Source organism: Macrotis lagotis, chromosome 1 (assembly GCF_037893015.1).
Source record: "Macrotis lagotis isolate mMagLag1 chromosome 1, bilby.v1.9.chrom.fasta, whole genome shotgun sequence".
Classification (NCBI taxonomy): domain Eukaryota; kingdom Metazoa; phylum Chordata; class Mammalia; order Peramelemorphia; family Peramelidae; genus Macrotis; species Macrotis lagotis.
The window spans coordinates 732,391,090-732,415,604 of NC_133658.1; the positions used below are offsets into that span (position 1 = coordinate 732,391,090).

Here is a 24,515-nt window from a genome sequence, read left to right on the forward strand (position 1 = left end):
CATATTTGTTGTACATCAAACATGAATGTTAATTATTCATATTCCAGAAAACAGCTATTTCCATTTATTGCAAGACAGAGGCAATGAGCCTAAAATAACATTTCTGGAAAGTCTAAGGCAAAGACAGCACTATATTCCTAAAATGACATGAAACCCAAGTAATGTTTTTATTTTGTTCCTATTGTTTTTTACTTTATTGTTCAATATTAGCATCCCTACCACCCATGGTACTACAATTTATAGTACTGAAATAAAATAAAAGCAGCATGTAGCCACCTGAAAATGTTCCTTACTGTGATATAACCTCATTACTATAAAGTTAAACCTCAATTATTTTATAAATAAAAGTTCTATGTCCTATGTATATGTAACAGCACATGTACAGCATTTTAATGTTGTTGCACTCTGCAATCAATAAGCAAGAGTGGCCACGAGAAAGGATTAATTCATGTTATATATGTTTTCATTTATATAGCAGTCTTTTACCAAATGAATTTTAGCTAAGCAACACTTTCATTATTACAACCTTTTGGCACAAAAGGAAACAAAAATATCTGGGAAGACTAAGGACAGTAGGTAAAAAAAAAGCAGTAAACCCAAAAAGTATTGTAAACAACATCAGATTTAAAAGACAATGTAAAGCAACTGCTTCACCAATAAATCATTTGCATGGATGTAAAAGTCAATGATAATACATTCAGGACTTACAGATTCCTATTCATCTTTACTACTATATGTGAAAGAAATATGGGGCACAGGAACAGTTCAGTGTCATCAGATAATATACAGCACTTGAACAAAGTAATATGGCAGAATAAAAAGAATACTAATGGGAGGATCCCAGCCCCTGGGTATTATCCCTGACCTACTGTGTGACATCAGATAATTTTTCTGGGTCATGGTTCCCAACATTTTTAATGGTGATACAACTAGAATGCTCAAATTAGTGGAAAATTATTTTTCTTTCAAAGCTATTAGTTAATTTTTAAAAAGATCTATACAGAATATTCTTTCTTAGTGACCAAGTTTTACTATGTAAAATATAAAAGTAGGTTTTTAAAAGTAAAAAAAGCAATTAAACCTCAAACTCTATTCATAATATATTTCTTTTTAGTTTTTTTGCAAAGCAATGGGGTTAAGTGACTTGCCTGAGATCACACAGCTAGGTAATTATTAAGTGTCTGAGGCCGGATTTGAACTCAGGTACTCCTGACTCCAGGGCTGGTGCTCTATCCACTGTGCCACCTAGCTGCCCCCCCCCCCCCCCCCGTAATATATTTCTTAATTGAAATGTCTTCTTTACTGTGAGCTCAAGTTTATTCCAAAGCAATGATATTAAAATGACTAAAATTTACTGGCTTATAAATATACCAAAAGACTGTAAATGTGAACTGAATGAAAATAACTATGGAAATAACAAAGTCAGGACAAGTTTTTGAAATTTATCTTTACAAATTGTTCTCTGCTGATTAAAAGAAAATCATATGTGCCAATATTTCAGGCTCTATAGGGCCTCAGGTAAAAACATGCTACAAGAATCCATTTACATGCTGACATTTAGGAAATTACAGGACCAAATGATCACTTTCCATTTGAAATAAAGAATGGCACCTTACTTTAATTTTCTTTAGTTTAGCTATTTTTTTCTGGCATGTATTCAGCCACCTCCTCTAGATCTTTCTTACTGATAGTCACTGTGCCTCTTATTTTAAAAAAAGGCAAAAGTGAAAGCCCTCAAAATGCTTTAACAATACAAACTATGGAGCCAAAATTGAAGATGATCGAGTAAAGGCAGGGACTTGCTGAGCTCTCCCCCAAACCACTCCAAATACCTTTAAATAATGACTCTGAGACAATTCTAGACTGGTAGAACCCACAAAAAAAGACAGTGAAACAATTTTCTAAACCAAAGCAACTTGAAAAATCCAGGAAAAGGTTCTGCACCATGGAGTGAGACAGGAGCACAGAGTCACTCAAAAGGGCAGCAATCCAAGAACAGCTGGTGGGCATGGAGGCAGAGGCAGCAGTGGCAGTTTCCAGACCTCTCAGCCAGAGATTGCCAAGGACAACTTGCAAGATCAGGAGGAAAACTCTGGCAGAATGAGACGAGACTGGAGTCCAGTATAGCACAGGCCTCAGCAGCGAAGCCCTGACCCCAGCAGACTAGGAGCAGGACTGAGAGCTATTGGATCAACAGCTGCAGCTGCTTTTGGAGTTCTCAGCCCACGGATGGTAAGGGTGGATCAGAAGGAGATTACACAGATCTCATTGATATCACTGGGATGGGACTCTGTTGCTTTGCCCATATTCAGATCTAGGTTGCAATGTGGGGCCCCAGCCCCAGCCCTAGGAAGAGGAGCAGAAGCACAACAGAGCTTACTGCTGCAGCGGAGCAGGGACACCGTCACAGTTCCAGGGTAGAAAGGTGTACTTGTGGTCATTCACAGATCAGATAATAAGCAGGGAGTAGAACAAACCTCTCATAAGACCTTGGAAAAATTGAAAACTTGAACATCCCTAAAAGTATCTCTGAAAACAGCTGCAAAAATTCCCCAAAGCTTAGGATAATGAACACTCAAATCGAGTCATAGGCTGGAAAAATGAGGAAACAGCAGAAGAAAAAAAAATCTGACCACAGACAATTACTATGGTCATAAGATCAAAATACACATTCAGAAGAAGATAATAAAGTCAAAACTTTTACATCCAAAGTCTCCAAGAAAAATATGGTGTCAGGTCATAGAAGAGCTCAAAAAAATTTAAAAATTAAGTAAGGGAGGTAAAGAAAAAATTGGGAAGAAGAAATAAGAATTATGTACACAAACTGAGTCAGTAGCTTGGTGAAGGAGATACAAAAAACCCCCACCAAAACCAAATACTGACTAACATCTTAAAAACCAGACTGAGCCAAATGGGAAAAAGAGGTTCAAAAAGTCAGTGAAGAGAAGAATGCCTTAAAAAGCATAACAGGTCAAATGGAAAAGTTCACTGAAGAAAATAATTCCTTAAACTATAGACTGGAAAAAAGGGAAGCTGATGACTTTGTGAAAAATCAAGAAACAATAAACCAAAACTAAAAGAATGAAAAACTAGAAGAAAATGTGAAGTATTTCATTGGAGAAACAAATAAAAGAAAGATAATTTAAAAATTATTGACTACCTGAAAATCAGTTATCAAAAAGAGCCCAGATGTCATCTTTCAAGAAAAACTGCTCTAATATGCCAGAAGTAGAAGTAAAATAGAAATTGAAGGAATCCACTCAACACCTTCTGAAAGAAATCCTAAAATGAAAACTGCCAGGAATATTACAGCTAAACTTCAGAGCTTCCAGGTCAAGGAGAAAATATTACAAGTACATAAAGAAACAATTAAAATATCATTGAACCACACAGGATAACACAAGATATTAAGGGGTGATAGAGCTTGAAATATGATATTCCTGAAGTAAAAGAATTTGGATTACAACCAAGAATCAACTACCCAGCAAAATAGAACATACTGTTTCAGGGAAAAGACAGACATTCAATGAGTTAGGGGACTTTCAAACCTTCCTGATGAAACAACCAGAACCGAACATAAAATTTGATCTTCAAATACAAGACTCAAGTGAAGCATAAAAAGGTAAACAGGAAAGGCAAATCATAAGGGACTTAATGATGCTGAAATTTTTACATTCCGGCATGCGAAGATGATGCTGATAACTCTCATAGGGCAGTCAAGAGCAGATATAGGCAATGCATGGGTGGGAGTTGAATCTGAAAATATAATATATTAAAAAAGATGGAGTTAATGGATGAGAGAGGAATATACAAAGAAAAAGGGAAAGGGAGATGTAGAATGGTGTTAAGTTATTTCACATAAAAGAGGGAAGAAAAAGGTTTTGCCATGGAATGGAAAAGGGAGAAGATAAGGGGGAACGAATGAGTCTTACTCATCAAAATTGGCTCAGAGAGGGAATAACATACTCAACTGGGTATAAAAGTAGGTGGGGAAAGGGATAGGGAGAAAGTTGGGAAGGTGATAAAAGGGAGGGGAAAATTGTGGGAGGGGGTGGTAGACAGATGCAAAACACTTTTGAAGAGGGAGAAGAGAATGAATGGGGATGGGAGAAATAGGATGAAGGGAAATCTAGTAAGCAATGGTAACTGTGGAAAAACACTGAAACAATTTTCTCTGATAAAAACCTCATATTTCATAAAATTTTATAAAAATTTATAAAAAATAAAAGCTATTCCCCAATTGATAAATGAACAAAAGGTATAAACAGTTTTCAGACAAGGTTATTAAAGCTATTCATTTAAATCATTTTTTAAAAAATGTCCTAATTCACTTTTGATAGGAGAAATGTGTGCTGGAATAATTCTGAGATATACCTATTGAATTCACTAATAGGATAGAAAGAGAATGTTATAAATGTTAGAGGGGATGAGGGGAGAATAAGATTAAAGCACTGTTGGAGGAATTGTGAAGTGATACCATGACCAATGGGCTATAAAATCATGCTTACCCCTTTGACCTAGCAATGCCACTACTAGGTCTATTACCAAGAAGAGATGAAAAATAGGAAGGAAAAGGTCCTACATGCATAAGGATATGTATAGCAGCTCTTTTCTGGTGGCAAGGAACTGGAAATTGAGGGGATGTCTATCAGTTGGGGAAATGGTGGTATATGATTATGATGAAATGCTATTTTTTTATAATAAAGTTCAATAAAAAACTTACATGAGCAGAAAAAGTACTATATATAAAGTAACAGCAATATTGTTGGGATGATCACTAGTAAATGACTTACCTTTTCTCAGCAATTCTATGACCCAAGATAACTCTCAAAGACATATGGTAAAGAACACTATTTATGGGATGGCTAGGTGGCGCAGTGGATAGAGCGCTGGCCCTCAGGAGTACCTGAGTTCAAATCCAGCCTCAGACACTTAATATTTACCTAGCTGTGTGGCCTTGGGCAAGCTACTTAACCCCACTGCCTTGCAAAAAAAAAAAAAAAAAATACTACCCATACCAGAGGCAGGGTTGGTACCTGGCTCCTTTTGCTCAGCATCAGTTCTTGTAATCCATTCCATGCTTCTCCAGAGTCTGACCATTCATGATTTCTTATAGAACAACAATATTCCATAACATTCATATACCATAATTTGTCCATTCATTCCCCAATTGATGGGCCCCCTCAATTTCCAATTCTTTGCCATTGCAAAAAAGAGCTTCTATGAACATTTTGGAACATGTGGGACTTTTTCCATTTTTTATGATTTCTTCTGTATACAGGCCTAGTATTGGAATTGTTGGGTCAAAGGGTATGATCAATTTTATTGATCTTTGGGCATAGGAACCTCAAGGTTGTTTTTCTTTTTAGGTTTTTTGCAAGGCAATGGGGTTAAGTGGCAGATAAAGAATGTCCTAAATTTGACTAAATATACGAGGAAAATGTAGCTTCTATAGTTAACTCTTTGAAATCAAAAGTTTCTCTCTGCAAATAGTCAAATGAAAAGCTCAGAGGTAGTAAAAATATGTGTCATCAATTAGTTGATCTTTGGATAAGCAGACTTGATCTTCCTATGCACTGGTCTCCTTCAGAGATGATTTCCTGGCCAGCTGTCAATTTACTGAACTCTGATCCCTGACCCAGTGCTAATGATGCCAGCTTACCCTGAGATGTCCCTTGTAACACCAGCTTTACCCTGGGATGTGACGCCAGCTTACCTGGGGATGACCCTTGACAGTCCCATTCCTTTCTTAGACCTGTTTCCCCCAATTTGAATACTGAGTCCTTAAGATGTGGACAGTGTATATAACATTTAGTGACACATCAACCAATTCTTCAACTAATTTATCATCTGAAACACCAGAAATGTACCTAAATGTTCCCTCTATTATTACAAAATTGATTAGATATATTATCAAAAGATTTACTGTGTGTTAAATGTTCCCATCAAGGTAAAACATTCAGTTAACTCACATGTAAAACTCTTTCCATTTTATTACACTGCCTCAGGGGGTGTAGGGATATTGGGGACAGAGAATGTTTAAAAAACACACTTAGCAGTAAAGAGGAGGAAAATGGTACAGCATCTTATGAGGCAGAAAGATCACAGGAAGGTTCTTTTAGGATTTGGGAGATTGTTTTAAATAGGAAGAGTCAGTGGAAAGTGAGAAGTTGAAAATGCAAGAGAGGAAATAACTGCAGGACTTTGAGTTAGGAGAGGATGAGTTTGAGCAATCAATGTTAGTGGGAGTAAAGTTATCTTTGCATGTATAAGGGAATGTATTGAGTCAGAGAAGTTTTGAAAAGTGAGGGTAGCTGTGGTCTTATTCTCAGTAAAGTAGAATGGTAAACTGTTATTAGGTATAGTAGAGAGGGTTTAGGTTTAAGAGATGTGGAATGAGCTTAAGGATAGAGATGAAGAATTGTTGAATAGAAATGGGGACCAAGCTAAGGATCTTAATTTCCTTTTTTCCTCCATGAATAGTACAAAAGTAATTTAGTCTAGAATGTTTGCTTTATTCTAAATTCATAAACAATTAAGTTAGAATTACTATGCTTAAATGCAAAGACACTTTCATTTAAGATCATTATATTTATTTAAGATTATTATCAAAGCAGAAGCCTTGATTATGACAAATTTAATATACCTCTCATGGAAGTACCTTTTAGTATCTTGCCTCTTGGAGATGCTCCAATAGAAATAAGTATTAAATGCTAAAAATATTAAATTTTCTCTTAATGGTAAAATATTAAGGATCATTATATGGGAACTTACCATCCCATAGGTCCCATTGTCTCTGCTCGGGTCTTTCCTCGTTTAGCTTCCTTGAGAAGTTCTTCTATTGCCTTCCTGGAGGGGAAAAAGAAAAAGTTTTGAAAAACCACTAAGTAACTACCATATAATTATAGATGAAAAATGGCACCTCTTTACCAGAGGCCTTTTCAATTTTGGAGGGTCATGGATCCCTTTGGCTCTCTGGTGATGGATATAGAAAGCTTCTCAGAAGAATTTTTATGAGTAAATGTATAAAGCATACAGGAAACCAAAGATTAGTAGGGGGAAAAAACCATATAATTTCCTCCCATCCCAGTTCACTGGGTACCCTGAAATCTCTATGGGCTAACTCTTTAAGGGTATTCAGACTCCAGGCTAAGCATTCCTCCTCTATACTATTTATACTATTTCAAAACTATCGGAATGATAGTGGACATTTGTTGTAGCTCTTTAATGTTTGCAAACTATTTTCCATAAATTATTTTATCTAAGGCTAACATCCCAATGAGTCAGGTACCTCAGTGATTAACCCCATTTTATAACTTTGAGGTTCAAGAATCAGAGGAGGGACATAAAACCCATATCTTTCTGATCTGGAATCTGCCAAGTCTTATCATATAGCCTCATACAGTTTTCTAATGTTAAAGAGATATTTAAGGGGTAAATGGTTATTCATTATTTCCTCACAATATTCACATGAGAGACAATGTTAAGATTCTAAGAAAAATAAAGAAGACAAATCAATGATTTTAAGGAACATACAATCTAATTCTTTGGAGATCAAATTCAAATTTATGTTTTTCATTATTAAGATAATTTAATTCTTTCCTAATTAAACTTTCAAATTTTCCAAGTACTAAGAAGTCCTAAGAAGAATGGAATAAGCAAGATCACAGCTGCTATTCATCCTTTAGGCTACCCTTTTCTCTAGGGCAAATAATTTCTCTTTAAAATATCAGGTTCAACCATTACTTTTCAAATTTATATCTATGTATGGAGATTGGGTCCTGGATATCTTATATATAAGTTCTTTGCTTGTAAATCTCTAGAAATATGACAAGAAAGAGAAAAATCTCAATAATATCTGCCAATTCTCACCCAGTTTAATATCTTAATAAATCATTTAATTTTTTTTCTTTTCTAAGTAAATAACTATAATAAAAATGACATTTACAGAAATACTTTCAAGCTTGGAAGTCACTTTAACAGACATTGCTCCTTTAAGCCTTATGGCAATCCTACACTGTAAGCGTCACTTCTATTTTAAAGATAAATAGACTGAAATTCGGAGTTTACATGAGTCACCCATGGTAATCCAACTAACAAATATTAGAAGCAGGATCTGAAACCATACCTTCTTGGTCCCAAGTCTAGTATTCTACCTTTCCAAATTCCAGGGATCTGCATTTTTATCATGTGTTCCCACTTCTTACCTGACAGCTCACCTATCCAATATCTTTGGAGAATCTTTACTTACAGTCAAGATCTAGCAATAGGATTCCCTAATCTGGCTGGTTCCAAACAAGAGTCAAAGAAATTCATTGTTAAAATAGTATTGGCAAACTTTCTAGCTCTTAGGACTTTTGTCAGAACAGAGGCATATGAAACTATATTCCTAAAGGGCTTTGCAAATCTTAAAGTGCTTTATCAGTTCTATCATTATCAACATTATTATTATATCTATGACTTTGTAAGGCACCCATTCATTCTTTATCTGCTTCACCACCATCTGGCCACCTGAAGATGTCTCCGTCTTGTGGTCTGCTCTCATCTTTAAACCTAACCTTTATATTTTGTCTTCCCTAACTAGAATGTATGGTCACTGAAAGTAAAAGCTAATTTTATTACAATGTTTTTTATAGCTCTACCATGAAGCAAAGAAGCTAAGCACAAAATAAATGCTCTGTCTGAATAGTGAGGTGATGCAGTGAATAGAGCGCTGGATCTGAAGTCAGGAAGTGGCCTCAAACACTTACTAGTTGTGTGACAGGTCACTTAACTGTTTGCCTCTGTTTTCTGATCTGGAAAATGAGCTGGAGAAGGAAATAGCAAACCATTCCACCATTATCTTTGCCAAGAAAACCCCAAATTGGCTGTCAGGAAGAGTCAGACAAGACTAAATAAGTGCCTATGTAGGCAAAACACTGCTCTATAAGACATGTAAAGTTTATATAAGACCAAGTCCTTTCCAGATGGAGAGTATAGCCACTTTCTACCTCCTTGGCTACTACCATATATTTATTTGACATATAAATATATGTGGGTAGTTAAGAGGCACAGTGGAGGAAGACCCTCTAAAATTTAAGCATAGCCTCAGATACTTAACTCTTACTAGCTGTGTGACCTTGGGCAAGTCACTTAACCCTGACTATTTCCCATCCAGGGCCATCTCCAGTTGTCCTGATCTATAAGTGGCCACTGGACCCAGATGGCTCTGGAAGAGACATGAGGCTGGTGTCGCAAATCTAATTCATGTGCTTGTCATGGCATCAACCTCCCTGATAATCAGGGTCCTCTTTGAGAATGAAAGACAAACAACATCATCATCAAAATTATGTACCAGTTGTTTCCCTGATTTCTTTTTTGACTTTGTATTCCCTAGCACAATGTAGTATAGTCCCCATATTAGACCTCCTTCCTGTCCTTTGGTTTTTATGCCCTAATCAGTTATCTTACAGTGACTTACAAGTTTAACAGGAAGATTCACTGTACCACACTAAAAGTGAAAGGCATGCACAAACACCCCTACCAATCAACATGAACCCTATTATCCCCTAATAATCATTCAATTAAATGTAATATCTCTAATATAAATGCTAGATAAATGAATCTAATTATTAAACTATATAATTTGTTATGTCTGCTGAGACTCCTTATCTCCTATCACTAAACATCATCTTGTTGGACTCTAAATCAAATACTTTTCAACCTTAACTCTTAGAATATTTATTCCCCTTTCCTTTGTGCCCGCTAAACACCAAAGAAGAGTAAATGTTCTTCTCTAGTCCCCACAGATAGGTCAATATGGATACTTCCTTCATAATTAATGTAAGAATATATGAACTATCTGTACTTTCCCTATGATGGAAAAGGCAATTACCAAAAAACCTTTACAAAGAAAGAAACAAACAATTCTCAGCATATAAAAAGCACATTCCAAAAGGTCATTTTAAAGTTGGCTATTTAAAGCAAGTATCCAAGTTTTTCTGATCATTTGCTCCCAAAATTAAATGAGTATGCATTCTTATCTTTCCTCATTCAATAGAGAAACACTGGATTTTACTGAGAAGAGGAGTAACAAGGTCAGACTTATGCTTTGGCAAATGCACTTTTGCCAGTGATATGGAGGATGGATTGGAGGAGGATGAGTCTTGAGACTGGGAGACAAATTTTAAAGTTATTGCAATAGTTTGAGCAAAAGGTAATAAAGGCCTTAAGTGGGATCATGGTCATGTGAGAAGAGAAAAGGGAATAGATAAGAGCTATTATACAGGCAGAAATTCCAAGATTTGGCAACTTGACTATGCAAGGCGAAGGGCAATGAGTTAAAAAAGGCTACTAATATGAAACTAGGTGACTGAGTTCTGGCTAAGAACAAAGAAGTTATATGAATTTTCAAGGGATTTGTAAAGATTTCGAGGATGCATATCACAAAGGGTCCATGACGGTTGATTGTGTCTGACCCACTCAAAACATAGGAGGTAACACTCCTACAAATTGGTCACTGTCCTGGGGTACAGAGTCATCTTCTGAAATGTACTTGTTGAAGTTACATGATAATTTGCAGTGCTGGGAGTGGTGATAAAGGAAAGTATTTAGTATTAGTATTTATGATTTAGTATTTAAAGGAAACTATAATTTGGCTCCAACATACCTTTCTAGTCATTTCATTGTTCTTCTTTGTATTACACTCTACATTTAAGCCAAAATGACTATCACCTATTCCTTGATTCTTTCTAATGCTTGTGTAGAAAGTATGCATACCTTACTGCTACAATAAGGCTTTCTGGGTGGGAATCTCTGGAGGGAAACTTAGAAACAATATTGTGGTGGGGGTATACCAGATTATTTATATAGTGGGGGGGGGGATGAGAATTTTGGAAAATAGACTACAAATCTGGCACGAAGGCAAAAAATCTGTTATGATTCTTTGTCAAATTCGGAGCAGCTGAGAAATTACTAACTTATACCAATAATAATCATGTTTTTCAAAAAGTGAAGGAAATGATGAGTACTGATAGAACTGATGCTTGGGATACAGGGAAAGATAAAATTGGATCACACTGAAAAGGCTAAATTACTTGACTTTTATTTTACTTCTGTTTTCTTTTCCAAGCAGAATGATTTTTGGACTGGGAAGAAAATTAAGTACTAGGGAGATAAAAGGAAAGGTAAGTGAATAAAAAGCCCAAATATCATTGTGATATCTAATGTAGCCATTGATTCTCTTTTTATTAATTTAAATTTTATTTTATTTTATTTTTTGCAAGGCAGTGGGGTTTATTGACTTGCCCATGGTCAACACAGCTAGGTAACTGCTAAGTAACTGAGGTCGGATCTGAACTCCCACTGACTCCAGGGTCTGTGCTCTATTCACTACACCACCTAGCTGCTCCTAGAGTCTGCCCATTAATATACTCATGAGAAAAGCAATATAAAATTATGTTTTTATTTTTGGTATCACAAATTCTAAGCACTTCAAATCTATTGAAAAGAAGCATGTTTTAAGCAGGATCATTTTATAATGACATGAATTATAAAGTAAAAACTACAATTAACATTTACAGGAACATTAAAATCCATCAGTTAAGGTAATACTAGTAGAAGGGAAGTAGGGCAGTAGACAGAGGTCCTGGGCCTGGAGTCAGGAAGACTCATCTTCCTCAGTTCAAATCTCTCCCCAGACATTTACTATAATTAAATGACCCTAGACAAGTCACTTCACCCTATTTGCCTCTATTTCTTCATCTGTATAATGAGCTAAAGAAGGAAATGGCAAACCTACTCAAGTATCTTTGTCAAAAAAAATTCCAAAAGGGGGTCTTGAAGAGTTGGACATGACTAAAAATAACTGAACAACAATGCTAATAATAGCAGACAACATAAGAGTTTAAGTAAATACAGAACTTAAACAATGAGGATAAAAAAATTATCTTAGAAATTTACCAATTATTATAATTAGTCTCATCACATAAAAAAACCTACTTTTAAACAGTTCATTTTCTATTAGAAAATATTTTTCTAATGGATTAAAAAAAGTCTTAAAACATTTGAATGGTTAATATTCTTAATTAAAATACCTTACATTTATAAAGTATCTTGCACCTTTCAGAGCCTCTTGACATGCTATAATTTTGTTTGATCTTAACAAAAATCTCGTGTGAAGTAGTCTAGTTATCATAATCTCCATTTTAGAGATGAACAAACTGATGTTCAGGGGAATTAAATAACTTCATCATGAATAAAATATCTATACAGGTAGAATATTTATATTTTATTTATTTTTACCTGTATAAATAAAATAATTAAGAAGTAGATAAAGATAGGGACCGGATTTGTCATTTTATTGATATAAGGAACTCTCAGAGGAGGAAATGAACTTTCTCTGTAAATTTTAAGTTCTAAATAGTTATTTAGCTAGCACAGAAAAGGGCAGAGAAGGTTAACTTGCCTAGGCCTTGGCTCCAAGACCAGTCCTTTTATCTACTCTGCCAGATGTCTCTTGATCATGGGTTCTATTCCATTCTACAATGCAAAGAAGAAAAAAAATCAGGGGAGGTGGAAGGAGAAAGGAGGTGTCCCAAGCTATAATCCCAACAGGTTGTAAGCTCTTTGAAGACAAGGGGTGGCTTCATTTTTTTGTCTCTGTAGGCCTAGGGCAATGACTTGGCACACAGAAGGTACTTAATGCTTGAGACTGAACTGAACTTGTGCATTATCCTTAAATCATGACTTCCCTGGGTTAAGTGTTCCACTGTCCCACTGATAAATACTAAAAGATTATATGTGGGTGAATGGAGGAGATGGTACAGGGTAGAGAGATAACTCTGTGGCACAATGAACAGAAGGCTGGACTCGGGCCTCAGACAATTACTAGCTGTATGACTGTGGGCAAGTCATTGAAACTGTGCCTAAGTTTCCTCATATGTAAAATGGGTGTGATAACAGCCCCTACCTGTCTCAGGGTTGTTGTGAGAATCAAACAAGATGCACTATGTTAATATGAGCTATGATGGGGAGGGCAGATATGAGTTCTTGATGTAGGAAACTCCCTGCAAAGGACCAACTTCTACCAGTGCAGATCAACAACTCTCCTGTAACTCAGACTCATCAAGCTATGGAGAGCATGTCTTAATAGCAAGCCCCCTCCAGTAGTGGGATCATAGGATCCTAGATATAGAGCTAGAAAAGACCTTGTAGCCAATCTCCCTCATTTTAGAGGAACCTAGGACCAGAGAGCCAAAGTAGTTGGCAAAGGTCACACTGCTGGTATGGCTAGGATCTGAATACATAGTCTCTAACCCCCCAATCTAATGCTCTTTCAACTATGCTTGGTGGCTCTGAATAATCCAAAGACAAGTACTGGGTCTGGTATGGTTTAACACTGAGCAGAGGGATAGGTTCTGCAATGGAGCACACCATCACTTTTTAAAATCATCATGTTGTCTGGAATGCTCAACTTCACAGAAGAAAAAAATCATTTTTTTAATAACTTGTTTCTTTTCAATTCAATCAGAAAAAATGATTCCCAAGAGATTAAGTTAGATAGCCAGGATGCTAGGGAGAAGGGGGAAGGGTGCAAAGAATGAAGCCAAAAGGGATCATATAAAAATGCAATACAGTATAAAACAACAATCAAAATAATCTTATGGGTGGGGAATTGAAATGGGAGAAAGATACTGGATAAAATATATGCTAAGGAATTTAGTACCAGAGTGCCAAAGTGGGTAGAGGAAGGAATTTCAGGGTCCTCTGGAAAATCCTGAGACCAAGGAACTGCTGACTATCAAAATAAAGATAATATTATTTGGGTGGGACAGCAATATGAAGCCTAAGATATTCTTCATGAAGAGGATGGAAGTAGTAAGATAGTCATGGTGAGATATAGAGATTAACAACAAAATCTACAATTGTGGCTGCACAGTTTTGGTATTAGTTTGAAAGGGAATAATATGAGATGGAAAAAGCAGTTAGAACAGAATTGGTAAAGCTGTAGAGAGTGAAATTTTTTGAGGGAATAAAACATTTAATTAAATTTTAGTTTTAATTATATCAATATGAAATAAATTATATTAAAATAAAAGGGTACAGTTGTGGCTAGAGGTACTAGCACTGCAAACTTTTGTCAATTTTTCATGGAAAGCTACACATAATAAAAAGTATAGCAGATTCTGCTATGTATCTAAAATGTATAAATATTGTGATATGATTACAATAGGCATCAATGAGCAGATGTTAAACTGAAGAAATAAAATGTGTTTGCCATCAGGATTAAAATGTTATCTTCTAGGGATATTTGACATTTCAGATGAAATTTGCAAATCTGGATGGCTATTTTGACCACCATCTTGCATGCTTGTTTCATTATTCCTGGTGAAGCTTTTAAAGAATTAGAAATAAAAAATTAGAAATAAACTACGTTATACAACAGCATTTCCCAAATTTCTATCTTTTGGGTTACTGACATAATAATAATGTTAACTCATGCATTGATATTTATAATGAAATTGTTTTCCTGCATAAGTATCCACTATCATTAATAGACAAATTTATGGGGGCAGCTAGGTGGTACAGTGGGTGGAACACTGGCCTTGAAGTCAGGAGTACCTGAGTTCAAATTCGGCCTCAGTCACTTAATAATTACCTAGCTGTGTGGCCCTGGGCAAGCCACTTAACCCCATTGCTTTGCAAAAAAACAAACAAAAAAAAGCTAAAAAAAGAAAAAGAAAAAGTAGACAAATTTATGTATAACTTCAGTTTACAATTGGCAAGACAGGCCATACATTATGAAATACTGGTGGCTCATTTTTAGTTACACAGAAGAATGAATGTATTCAGTAGCTGCTAAGACAAGTCTCATCAAAGGCACTACAGAAAGAATTAACCTGTGAAATAACTCTTAATCAAAAGGTACATGTGAAATAGAATATATCTAGGAATGTTAATAGGCATTACTGTAGGAGAAGTTTACTAGTCAATTAATGTTCTAACTCTTTAAAAAAATGTACCCTGTTGAAACATTATTTGAAAAATAAATTTCAAGAGCAAACCCTTTAAATTATAACTGACGGGACTCTTTTGGCTCAATAATACAATATCTCTTTAAGGGTATAAATATTTTGAAGAAAAAACTGATAAAAGGAAAATTGTAAAAGAAGTTCAGAAAAACATGAATGCAAAGGAGTCAATAATCAAGAGCAAAGAAAAATTAATATGGCAGTGGTTGTAAATTAATGTAAAGCAAAAAAAATGGCAGAAAGTAAAAGTGCAGAAATATATGATAGAACATAATGCTCACCCAATGCCTTTCTAATTATGTTAGGAAAAAACATCAGAAGAAACTGAAGGAAACAAAAAATCACTGTTTTATAAAAAAACGCTTGTTATCTGTAGCTTTTTGTTTTTCCAGTGGCTACAAGAATTTGGTATACTTTGAAAAACACACAACAGGGGGGCAAGTAGGTGGTGTAGTGGATAGAGCACCAGCCCTGGAAGTCAGGAGGATCTGAATCCAAATCAGACAATTACCTAGCTGTGTGGCCTTGGGCAAGTCACTCTTAATGCCCTTGCCTTAAATAAATTTTTTAAAAAGTTAAAAAAAACCCACAACATACTGAAAAACAACCTACCCAAAAACTTAGTTTGTAAATCACTTTCTTAATCCTAAAGAGTATTACTTCTTACAAATGATGTGCAGTCCTCTGCAGATCGTCCTACACAATGCATTGAAGTTCTTGGATCCCGGCCCTGAGGATAGCCTATTCAGCACAAAGTCTGGTCAGACTACTGAAGCTATTTCCTTCAGTTATGTCAAGGCTTCAGGAATCTGTTGGAAAACAAGTTGTCCTCTCCTTGTAGATCTTTGCATCAGATTAACTAGATGATTATAAATTAGTCACTGGCACAAAAAGGGATAAAATGAAGATAATGGAAAGCCCAATGTTTTTCCAAATGTCTAATCAATTTATTCTATTCAAAACTTTTAACATTAAAAAATAAAGAACTCAGAAAACCACTAATTTAAGAAAATAGTATTCCTGTACAGAATGAAGTAATTTCTTCCTTCTTTGTTAGAACTCGAAGAAATACATGATATTAACTAGTCCCAATCCCCTTATTTATTACAGGTGAGAAGCTAAGTGGCTTGCCCAAATTTAGTCAATAGTTTTGGCAGCAGAACTAGAATTCAGATTTTCTGAGCCCATTTGTATCTACAATTGGCTGTCTCCTTTATATTAACAACCATGAAAAATTCAACAAAATAGAGGATGAAATTCAGAAGAAAACCACTAAATTCTACAGCAAACACTAGGGATGATGAAACAATCACCCTTTCCACCCCATCTACTATACAACAAATGGACTGAGAGTGAATAAGGCCTCACTCAGGAGAAGTAAGAATTTGAGGTGTATGCTGGGTGAATCTGTTGATTAACAACTGCCAATAACTAGCATGGGCCAGAGACAGATTTTTTTGCATTTTATTCACCTATAGGGAAAGCGGCACTGATTAGTCATCTCTATACCAATGCATATCTCATAAGGAAATCCTGGCCTCTTTTATAGTATCAAGTTCCATAAGCCATTCAGAGAGTGGGAGAAGATAAAGATTGCCCCACTGGGAAAAAACAGAAAGCTAGAAGGTTAAAATTGGGGCTGTGGTTGAGCTCTCAAATTTTGGTGCTACTGGTGCTCACTTTGAACCCTCAAAGGCAGGAAGTTTATGGAGCCAAGGTCAGAGGTTTCTGGAATGGAACCTGGAGATGACTTGGAACTTTGTGCTTTCGTGATTGCTCTGTATGGTATCAGATCACCTGCTTTTGCTACATCCTGATTTACATGCCAGTTCTTTCTTCTACAGCCTAAGAATTGCATTAGGGATGCAATAACACTCATTCCTGAATGTGGCAAGGAGAGAGAGCTCCTAAAATAGTAGAGTATCTTAAAGATTTTTATGTAGAGACTCAAAGGAAGGTCATTATATACAGAAACACACACTTAAAAGCTAATGACCTCAAAATAAATATTTGAAAAGTGCTTAGCAGTGCCTGGAACAAAGCCGGCACTTAATCAAGGCAGGTGCCCTTCCTTCCCCTTCACTCATTCCTTCCCAAGACAGGACGTTTCAAGTTCTTGCTCTGAAGAAAAAAACTTCCTCCACTGTTTTAACAACACTGGTAATGGCCTTCCTGGGGCCAAAACCAAACTTTTGCAGAGGAGCTTCTGTGAGAAGGAAGGCAACCAGTCCTCTTGTCCTTCAGTCTTTTCTTTTCTTTTTTTCTTTTCTTTTTTTTTTTTTAAGGTTTTTGAAAGGCATATGGGGTTAAGTGGCTTGCCCAAGGCCACACAGCTAGGTAATTATTAAGTGTCTGAGACCGGATTTGAACCCAGGTACTTCTGACTCCAGGGCCGGTGCTTTATCCACTGCGCCACCTAGCCACCCCTCCTTCAGTCTTTTCAAGAGTACTTTGTAGTGCAGCCTCCAAGGACCTTCTTGAAACATCAGAATAGAGTTCTACAGAGGGATTCTGCAATGTGGACTTAACAAGGCAAACCAAAACAATATTTTTGCGTAAGTTCTAGGATGAGGTTAGTTTTAAGAAAAGAGAGAGATAGGATAAAACATTTATTATGAACTTAGTAGAAACCAGATCCTGGTTGCTGGACAGTCCCTCGACCTGCTTATATTCTTTATAATAGGGAGCTGAGAGGGGCTGCAAGGTAGAAAGGAAGTCTGGAAAGTCAGCAGTTATAAACTGGTTATAAGTATGCATGGTTGACACTAGTATTTTCTCCTTCTAGAAAGGATCTAATTGGAGGAAGAGGCTGCAGAAATGAAAAGACTTTTGGGAAAGAGGTAGAAAAAGAGAATAAGCCTAAGGAGCTGAGGTGGTTTAGAGGAATATGTTTACAATTAAGGATGTTATTGTCATGGATGATGAATACAAAAAAAGTGTTTTGGTATTTTAATATCTTAAAACATTTATGATATAAAGGAGACCCCAGAAGTCAGAAGACAGTGTTATAAAGACAAAACAACATCAACAACAAAAATCCCTAAAAATCTGAGTGCAGTGCCTTTGAAGAAAAGTATTGCAATAATTTAATGTACTGAACTTATATGGCTGAGGAAATTAGCCAAAGCATCATCACTGCACAAATAAGGAATTAAATTTGTTCTTAGAGGGTAGCTAGGTGGCGCAGTGGATAGAGCACTGGCCCTTGAGTCAGGAGTACCTGAGTTCAAATCCAGCCTGGCCTCAGACATTTAATAATTACCTAGCTGGGTGGCCTTGGACAAGACACTTAACCCCATTGCTCTGCAAAAGCGTTAAAAAAAAAATTTGTTCTTAAAGGACTCCTGAAATTTTTCCTTCTTAGCTGGCAGCAGTTGTACAATTCTGGAATATTACACACATTCTTACAAATTCCTGAAGTCAGTGACCAAGAGAAACCACTACAAAAACAGCATAGTTAATTGAAGGGCATGAGCTAATAACTCATGGGCATCTTGATGGTTTTTTTTTTTTTTGCAAGGCAATGGGGTTAAGTGGCTTGCCCAAGGCCACCCAGCTAGGTAATTATTAAATGTCTGAGGCCAGGCTGGATTTGAACTCAGGTACTAACTCTAGGGCCCGTGCTCTATCCACTGTGCCACCTAGCCGCCGCATCTTGATTGTTATAGAGTAGCTAGGTAGCACAATGAATAGAGAACTGGCCTTGGAGTCAGGAGATTAGGAGTTCAAATCCAGAATCAGATACTTGATACTTACTAGCTGTGTAACCTTAGGCAAGTCACTTAACTCTGACTGCCTCACATACACTGCTATCTCCAGTCATCTTGATCCATATCTGGGCCACTGGGAGAACAAGAGACTGGAGACTTAGCATAGCATCCCTTCACTAAAAACCAGTTCATGTCCTTGTCATGTCATCACCTCTCCTGATATCACGAAGAATGAAGGACAAACATCAATGGATGAATTCAATGAACAGAAAATTCTATTACTGTTAAATAAAACCTCAAAATATAAACAATATACAAAGTTTAAAAAAAGGTAAGCACTAAGAATAGTACAATTGGCACAGCAAATGAATAAGAATTAGAGAACTCTAAAGTAGCAATAAATTATTGAACTAAATAATGACAAATGAAGGCATTACATAGGAAGGAAAAAGTCATAAAAATAGCATAATTTTTTCTAAAAATAAATTCTATATAATGTTTTTTGTACTTATCCTGTCCCTCTCTTTAAACACTTAAAAAACAAACAAAACCTAACATTTTATCAAAGGGATGTCATAATACTGTATAAATTGTATTGTATGAGCAGAAATGCAGCACTAGAATCAGCTCATTTACTGCTAAAATATAAACCACCATTGGGATGAAACAGTGGCTGCAGTTTAGCTTGATGGAGCAATGCAGAAGTAGCTTAGGAATAAGCAGAGGACAAAAGAACACAAGAATCAGTGGAGGCTGGAGGGGAAATTTTTGCCAGGGCAAGAGATTGTATGGATGAGCCAAACTGTAACGCGGCCAGCTCCCAAGGTCTAACAACCATTCTAACATACTTCTTATATTTATCCCTGCTACTACCACCCTGCCAGAGAAAGGGGACAGTAAGAAATCTTTGAGGACATTTAGTCCAACCTTCTCAATTTAGAGATAATGAAACTGAGACAAAGAGGTTGTGACTTAACCAAACCAAGCTCACATAGTCAGCAAGCAGCAGGGTTGGAATTTGAACCCTGGTGCTGATACCAGATGGAGCGCTCTTTCTGCTCATTAGGGCCATGCTTTTATATTTCATTAGGCATTTGCTAAGTACTAATTTGGGAGCAACACTTCTATCTTCTTGAATCATCCAAGTTACTTCCTATAGTACACTTTAGAAAAATTTTACATTTAAGCATTCATTTAAAACATTATAATTAACAAAGGGAAAAAAAACCTAATATTAACATTTAATTTACCACAATACAGTTCTAAAAACTGTGTATCAGGAACCTTTTCTTGGTGATGGTAAGGGAATGAAACAATGATCAAAATTATTGGCTTTTATATAAAAGTTCAAATTAAAGCCAATTTGCTTCAAGTGATAACTAATGCAATAGAGACTTTTATAAATGTACTATACAAAAGAAACCCAAAATGCAGAAGACATAAAACTAAAAGGGGTAATTAATATTCTCGATGACTGCCAGGATTCATAAAGATCTTGACAGGCTAAAGTATTGGAGAAAATCCACTAAGATGAAATTCAAAAGAGATAAATGTACAGTCTTATTCTGGGATACAGAAAAAAATCAGCTTTGGGAAGCATGATTAAATAAAAATTTATCTGAAAAAAATCTGGGTATGTTAGTGGACTGCAATGTGAATATGAATCAGCCCTAGGATATAGCAAACAAAAATCTAATAGACCTTGAACTGCACTGAGGGATGCATAGTTTCTAGAAATAACATGACTGTGTAACATCTGAAATACTTCTTCAGATCATCATTCCTCGGTTTAAGGATGGATATTGATAAGATAGAGAAACTTCAGAGTATGGCAACAAGAAGATAGAAGAGTTGCTCCTAAAGTCTAAGTAAATACCTAAGGAGATAATGATTAATGGCCTAAAGTTCCTATCATATAAGGACAGGATAAAGGATATAGGGATATGTAGCCAAAAGAAGAGAATTGAACTATCAGGAAGGCCTTCATATGAAAGAGGAATTAGATTTGGTCTGTTTGGCCTCAGCAGATAAGAGCAACAAATGGAAATCACAAAGAAGTAATTTAGGCTAACTGGGGAAAACTTAACATTAATAAAGACTCACTAAAAAAAAAATCTTCAGAAAATTATAAAGGAGTATGGTAGAAATTAGATTTAAGACCACAAATGGACTTAAACTGGGGTGAGAGAGTACCAGAGAAGATAAAATAAATCAAATTTAATTAGGGAAAATAATAATAATAAATTTATTATTATTATTATTATTATTATTATTATTATTATTTTTGCATAAACTCATTGCAGCAAAGATTAGAAGGGAAACATGACTGAGGGAAAATATTTTTGCAGCAAGTTTCTCCTTAAGAGTCTCAGATGTGACATATAAAAGGAAATGGCTTAAAATTTACAAAAATAAGAGCTATATCCCCAACTGATAAATGGTTAAAGAATATATAAACAGTCAGTTTTCTCAGGAAATTCAAGCTAATAATTAATACATGCGAAACAATGTTCAAAATCACTAATGCTGGAGAAATGCAAATAAGGCAACCCTTATTCATCAGATCAGCAAAAGAAAAGAAAATGACAAATGTTGAGCTTTTTGCATTTTCCACAAAGTTTGTAAAAAATCCTAGAAATATTGGTTTATTTTTAAAATAAGTTTTTTAGTTGATATTTTCTGTTTTCTAAACCACCATAATATTCCATGTATTCTTACACACTACACCCCAGAGAACCATCTTATATAACAAAGAAGATTTTGGGGGGGGAAGTCAGAACAGCTGATATATTGAAAAAGTCCAAAAACATGTGTAGCATGTTAGACCTGTGGACTTTCCACCTCCACAAAGGGATAGCTTGGAGATATTCTTTCAAATCTCTTCATTTGAGTCCCACTGGATCCTTTTAATTTAATTTTTGATTGTTTGGTGTGTCATTTTTCTTTTGATCTACATTGCCATAGTTCATGTGTATATTGTTTTCTTGCCAGTACACTTCAATCTGAATTAGTTCACATAGATCTTTCCATGCTTCTACGTATTCATCATATACATCATTTCTTAAAGCACTTAGAACAACACCAGAGCAATATGATGAAATAAATTCTTTACATTCATGTACCACACTTTTGTTTAGCCATTTCCCAATAGATGAGTATCTATTTTGTTTCCAATTTTTAGGTATCCTAAATGCTACTAGACCATTACCTCAACCATACTTTTGAGTTCTCCCATCTGTGTGTATATTTGGAAAGAAGTGCCTTACTGATCTTTCTGTTGTTGTTGTTGTTATTGTCCTTGCCTGTTGCATTTCTGTTATTTGAAATAACTGTTCTGGTTTTCTTTCTAAAAATGTATCCAACTCATCTTTATTGTTGAACATCCATCTTTTGTTCTCTATAGTTAAGCTCAGATTGTAGGATAGGTCACCCCAGACTTCATCCTTAGCTCCACAACTGTTTAGAACATATTGTTCCATTCTCTCCTTTTTCTAATAGGTTCAGAATAGTCTTGGGTATACAAATGTCCTTTAATTTACATTTAAAGGTATTTTCTCCCCTGGCAGCTTGCAGAACTTGTTTCTATACTGAATTGTTAATTTTAACAGCAATGTATCTTGGGAGTTTGTAGCCTTGGTTTTTTTTTTCTTTTTCTGGAGGAATTTTTTCACTTGGAATTTCATTTTTTATGTTACAAGTTCTGGGCGGTTCTCTTCTAGTACTTCCTTCATAAAGGAATTCTATTCTTCTTAAAGACCTATTATCAATAGGTTGTCTATGCACACCCTATCCTTGAGTTCACTATGTTTTGCTTGCATACTCAATATTTTTTTAATGCTTTTTTTTTTTTTGCTTTTTTCCCCCCTTCTAGGTTATCTTGCTCTTCTGAATTTTTTGGTTTCCCAATCTATTGTTCTATCTATTGTTTTGAGGTTTGCCACTGACAATTCAAAATTTTCTATTCATTATTTTTTGGTGTTTGGGACTAAATTTTTCTTTCATAATTCTTTTTTCTCTTTTAAACCTCTCAGGAATAGTGTATCATGTTTCCATGTTTTCCTCAAATTCCACATGGTCCTGTTTCATCAAGGATTGGATATTTTGCAGTTATTTGGCAGTATTTATTTAGAGATGAACTTACTATATCTAGAGGCCACATTTCCTTCTGTTATATAAACAGTCTTTTGAGTTTTCTTCTTTTGGAACTCTTTTTTGTCTTTTGTCCCCTTCTAATTCCTGGCTCTCTCCCTGCCTCAGCTTGTGGTTACCTTAGGGGATGAATCTCAAGTTGTCTCAGTCTCCTCTTGGGCAATACAAGGATTTAAAAGAACTAACCTAGGTCTCTGCCCCAATTGATGGTCAGAATTGGTCCCAGATGGATGCTGGGCTCTTCCCTCAGGCAGGGTGGAAAGTTGAAAATTCCCATCCCCACCATGTAGTGTCCTGTCCTGGTGACCTGTCTCCCTCCTCCTGTTCTTCAATTCTTTGTAAATGCTTGTTCCCTTCCTATCCCTTCATAAGGCTGACCAACATTAGTGCAATATGATGAAATAAATACTAGATTGGTAGTGACATTCTACATCATGAAAAATCATATTTACTTGAAACACAAAAACAAGCAGAAGATGTAAATGTGTTTTTTCATTTGGGGTTTTTTTTTTTGTTTAGGTATGGTAATACTATCTCCATCTTGAAGATGAGAATCCTAAATTCAGAAAACAGATGATACCTTGAAGTACATTTAATTTCATATAACATGTAATTTCCCCCCCTTCTTGTTCAAGTAATGGAAAAAAATGGAAAAAATTCCTATAGAATGCTGAATTGAAGTGGGATTGCATAAAAAGTGTGATAGATATATTATTTGTTAAATTCTACTTAATCATACTTAATCATCAGAGCCTAGAGACTAGATGTTATTATAAAGCAATGGACAATTTTCACCTCTTTCTTGGTGGAGGTCTGTCTCATTGTTTTATAGTTACACCTTAAAACAACTGCTTTTTGTTAACTATACAATACTGCTTAAGTTGAGATGAAAGTTCTGTGGCTATAACTGAATACATTGTGCCCTAACATGGTAAATAGCCCTGTTCCTATTGATCTAAAATGCATCATTTGATGAAGCCAATTTGTTATAAACAAAAAATTGAAATGTAGAAAAAAAGACAGAAAAATAGAAAATGATGGAAGGAAATTGCTATAGGGCAATAATCAATATTCAAGTTATTTAATAAATATTTAATATCAGGCACTATGTTTAGTGCTATGGATACCAAAGTAAAAGGGCAACAATCTGATTTTAGAAAATAAATACAAAGCAGTTGGAGAAAGGAAGAATATTCCCAGCTGGAGGAAATAAGAAAAGCTTCATGAAGAAGGGACAGTCAGCCTTAGGGATTCCAAGAAGCCAGAAAGAGGGAATGCATTTCTAGGGCTGGCCAGGTGACTGGATCACAGAGGGTAAGGAAAAGAGGATAAAGTATAAGAAGTTTGGAAAGATAGGAAGCGCCAAAGTTAAGAAGAGCCTTGAATGTCAAACTTTTTAGAAAACTTAAGTGTTGATACTTGAGGCAAAAGGGAGTCTCTGGAGTTTTGAGAAAGCAGGTAACACAATCTGATCTGTGCTGTAGGAAAAATCTCAGCAACTCTGTGGATGGCCTGGAGTGAAGAGGTGCTTCAGGAAAGGAGATGAAGCAGGAGGCCATGGCAGTAGCTTGGGACAATGGTGTCAAACTCAAATAGAAAGGTGTCCCCATGGACCACAGAGTTAGAGAACCACAAATTAACATCA

The 24,515-nt window shown here is 35.7% G+C and overlaps 1 protein-coding gene across 3 annotated transcripts in view; it reads right to left on the reverse strand.

Moving 5' to 3' along the window:
- The window catches only part of LOC141507956 (protein POLR1D-like), a 55,485-nt gene that overhangs the window by 12,191 nt on the left and 18,779 nt on the right, over window positions 1-24,515 (reverse strand). For 2 of the 3 annotated variants that reach the window (XM_074216155.1, XM_074216153.1), the window contains exon 2: window positions 6,775-6,849. In XM_074216155.1, the coding sequence (XP_074072256.1) occupies window positions 6,775-6,791 (17 nt within the window). In that variant the 5' untranslated portion in view covers window positions 6,792-6,849. Of the gene's footprint in view, window positions 1-6,774; window positions 6,850-12,445; window positions 12,520-24,515 lie in introns of all 3 variants that reach the window. The other variant, XM_074216154.1, reaches the window with a different exon arrangement.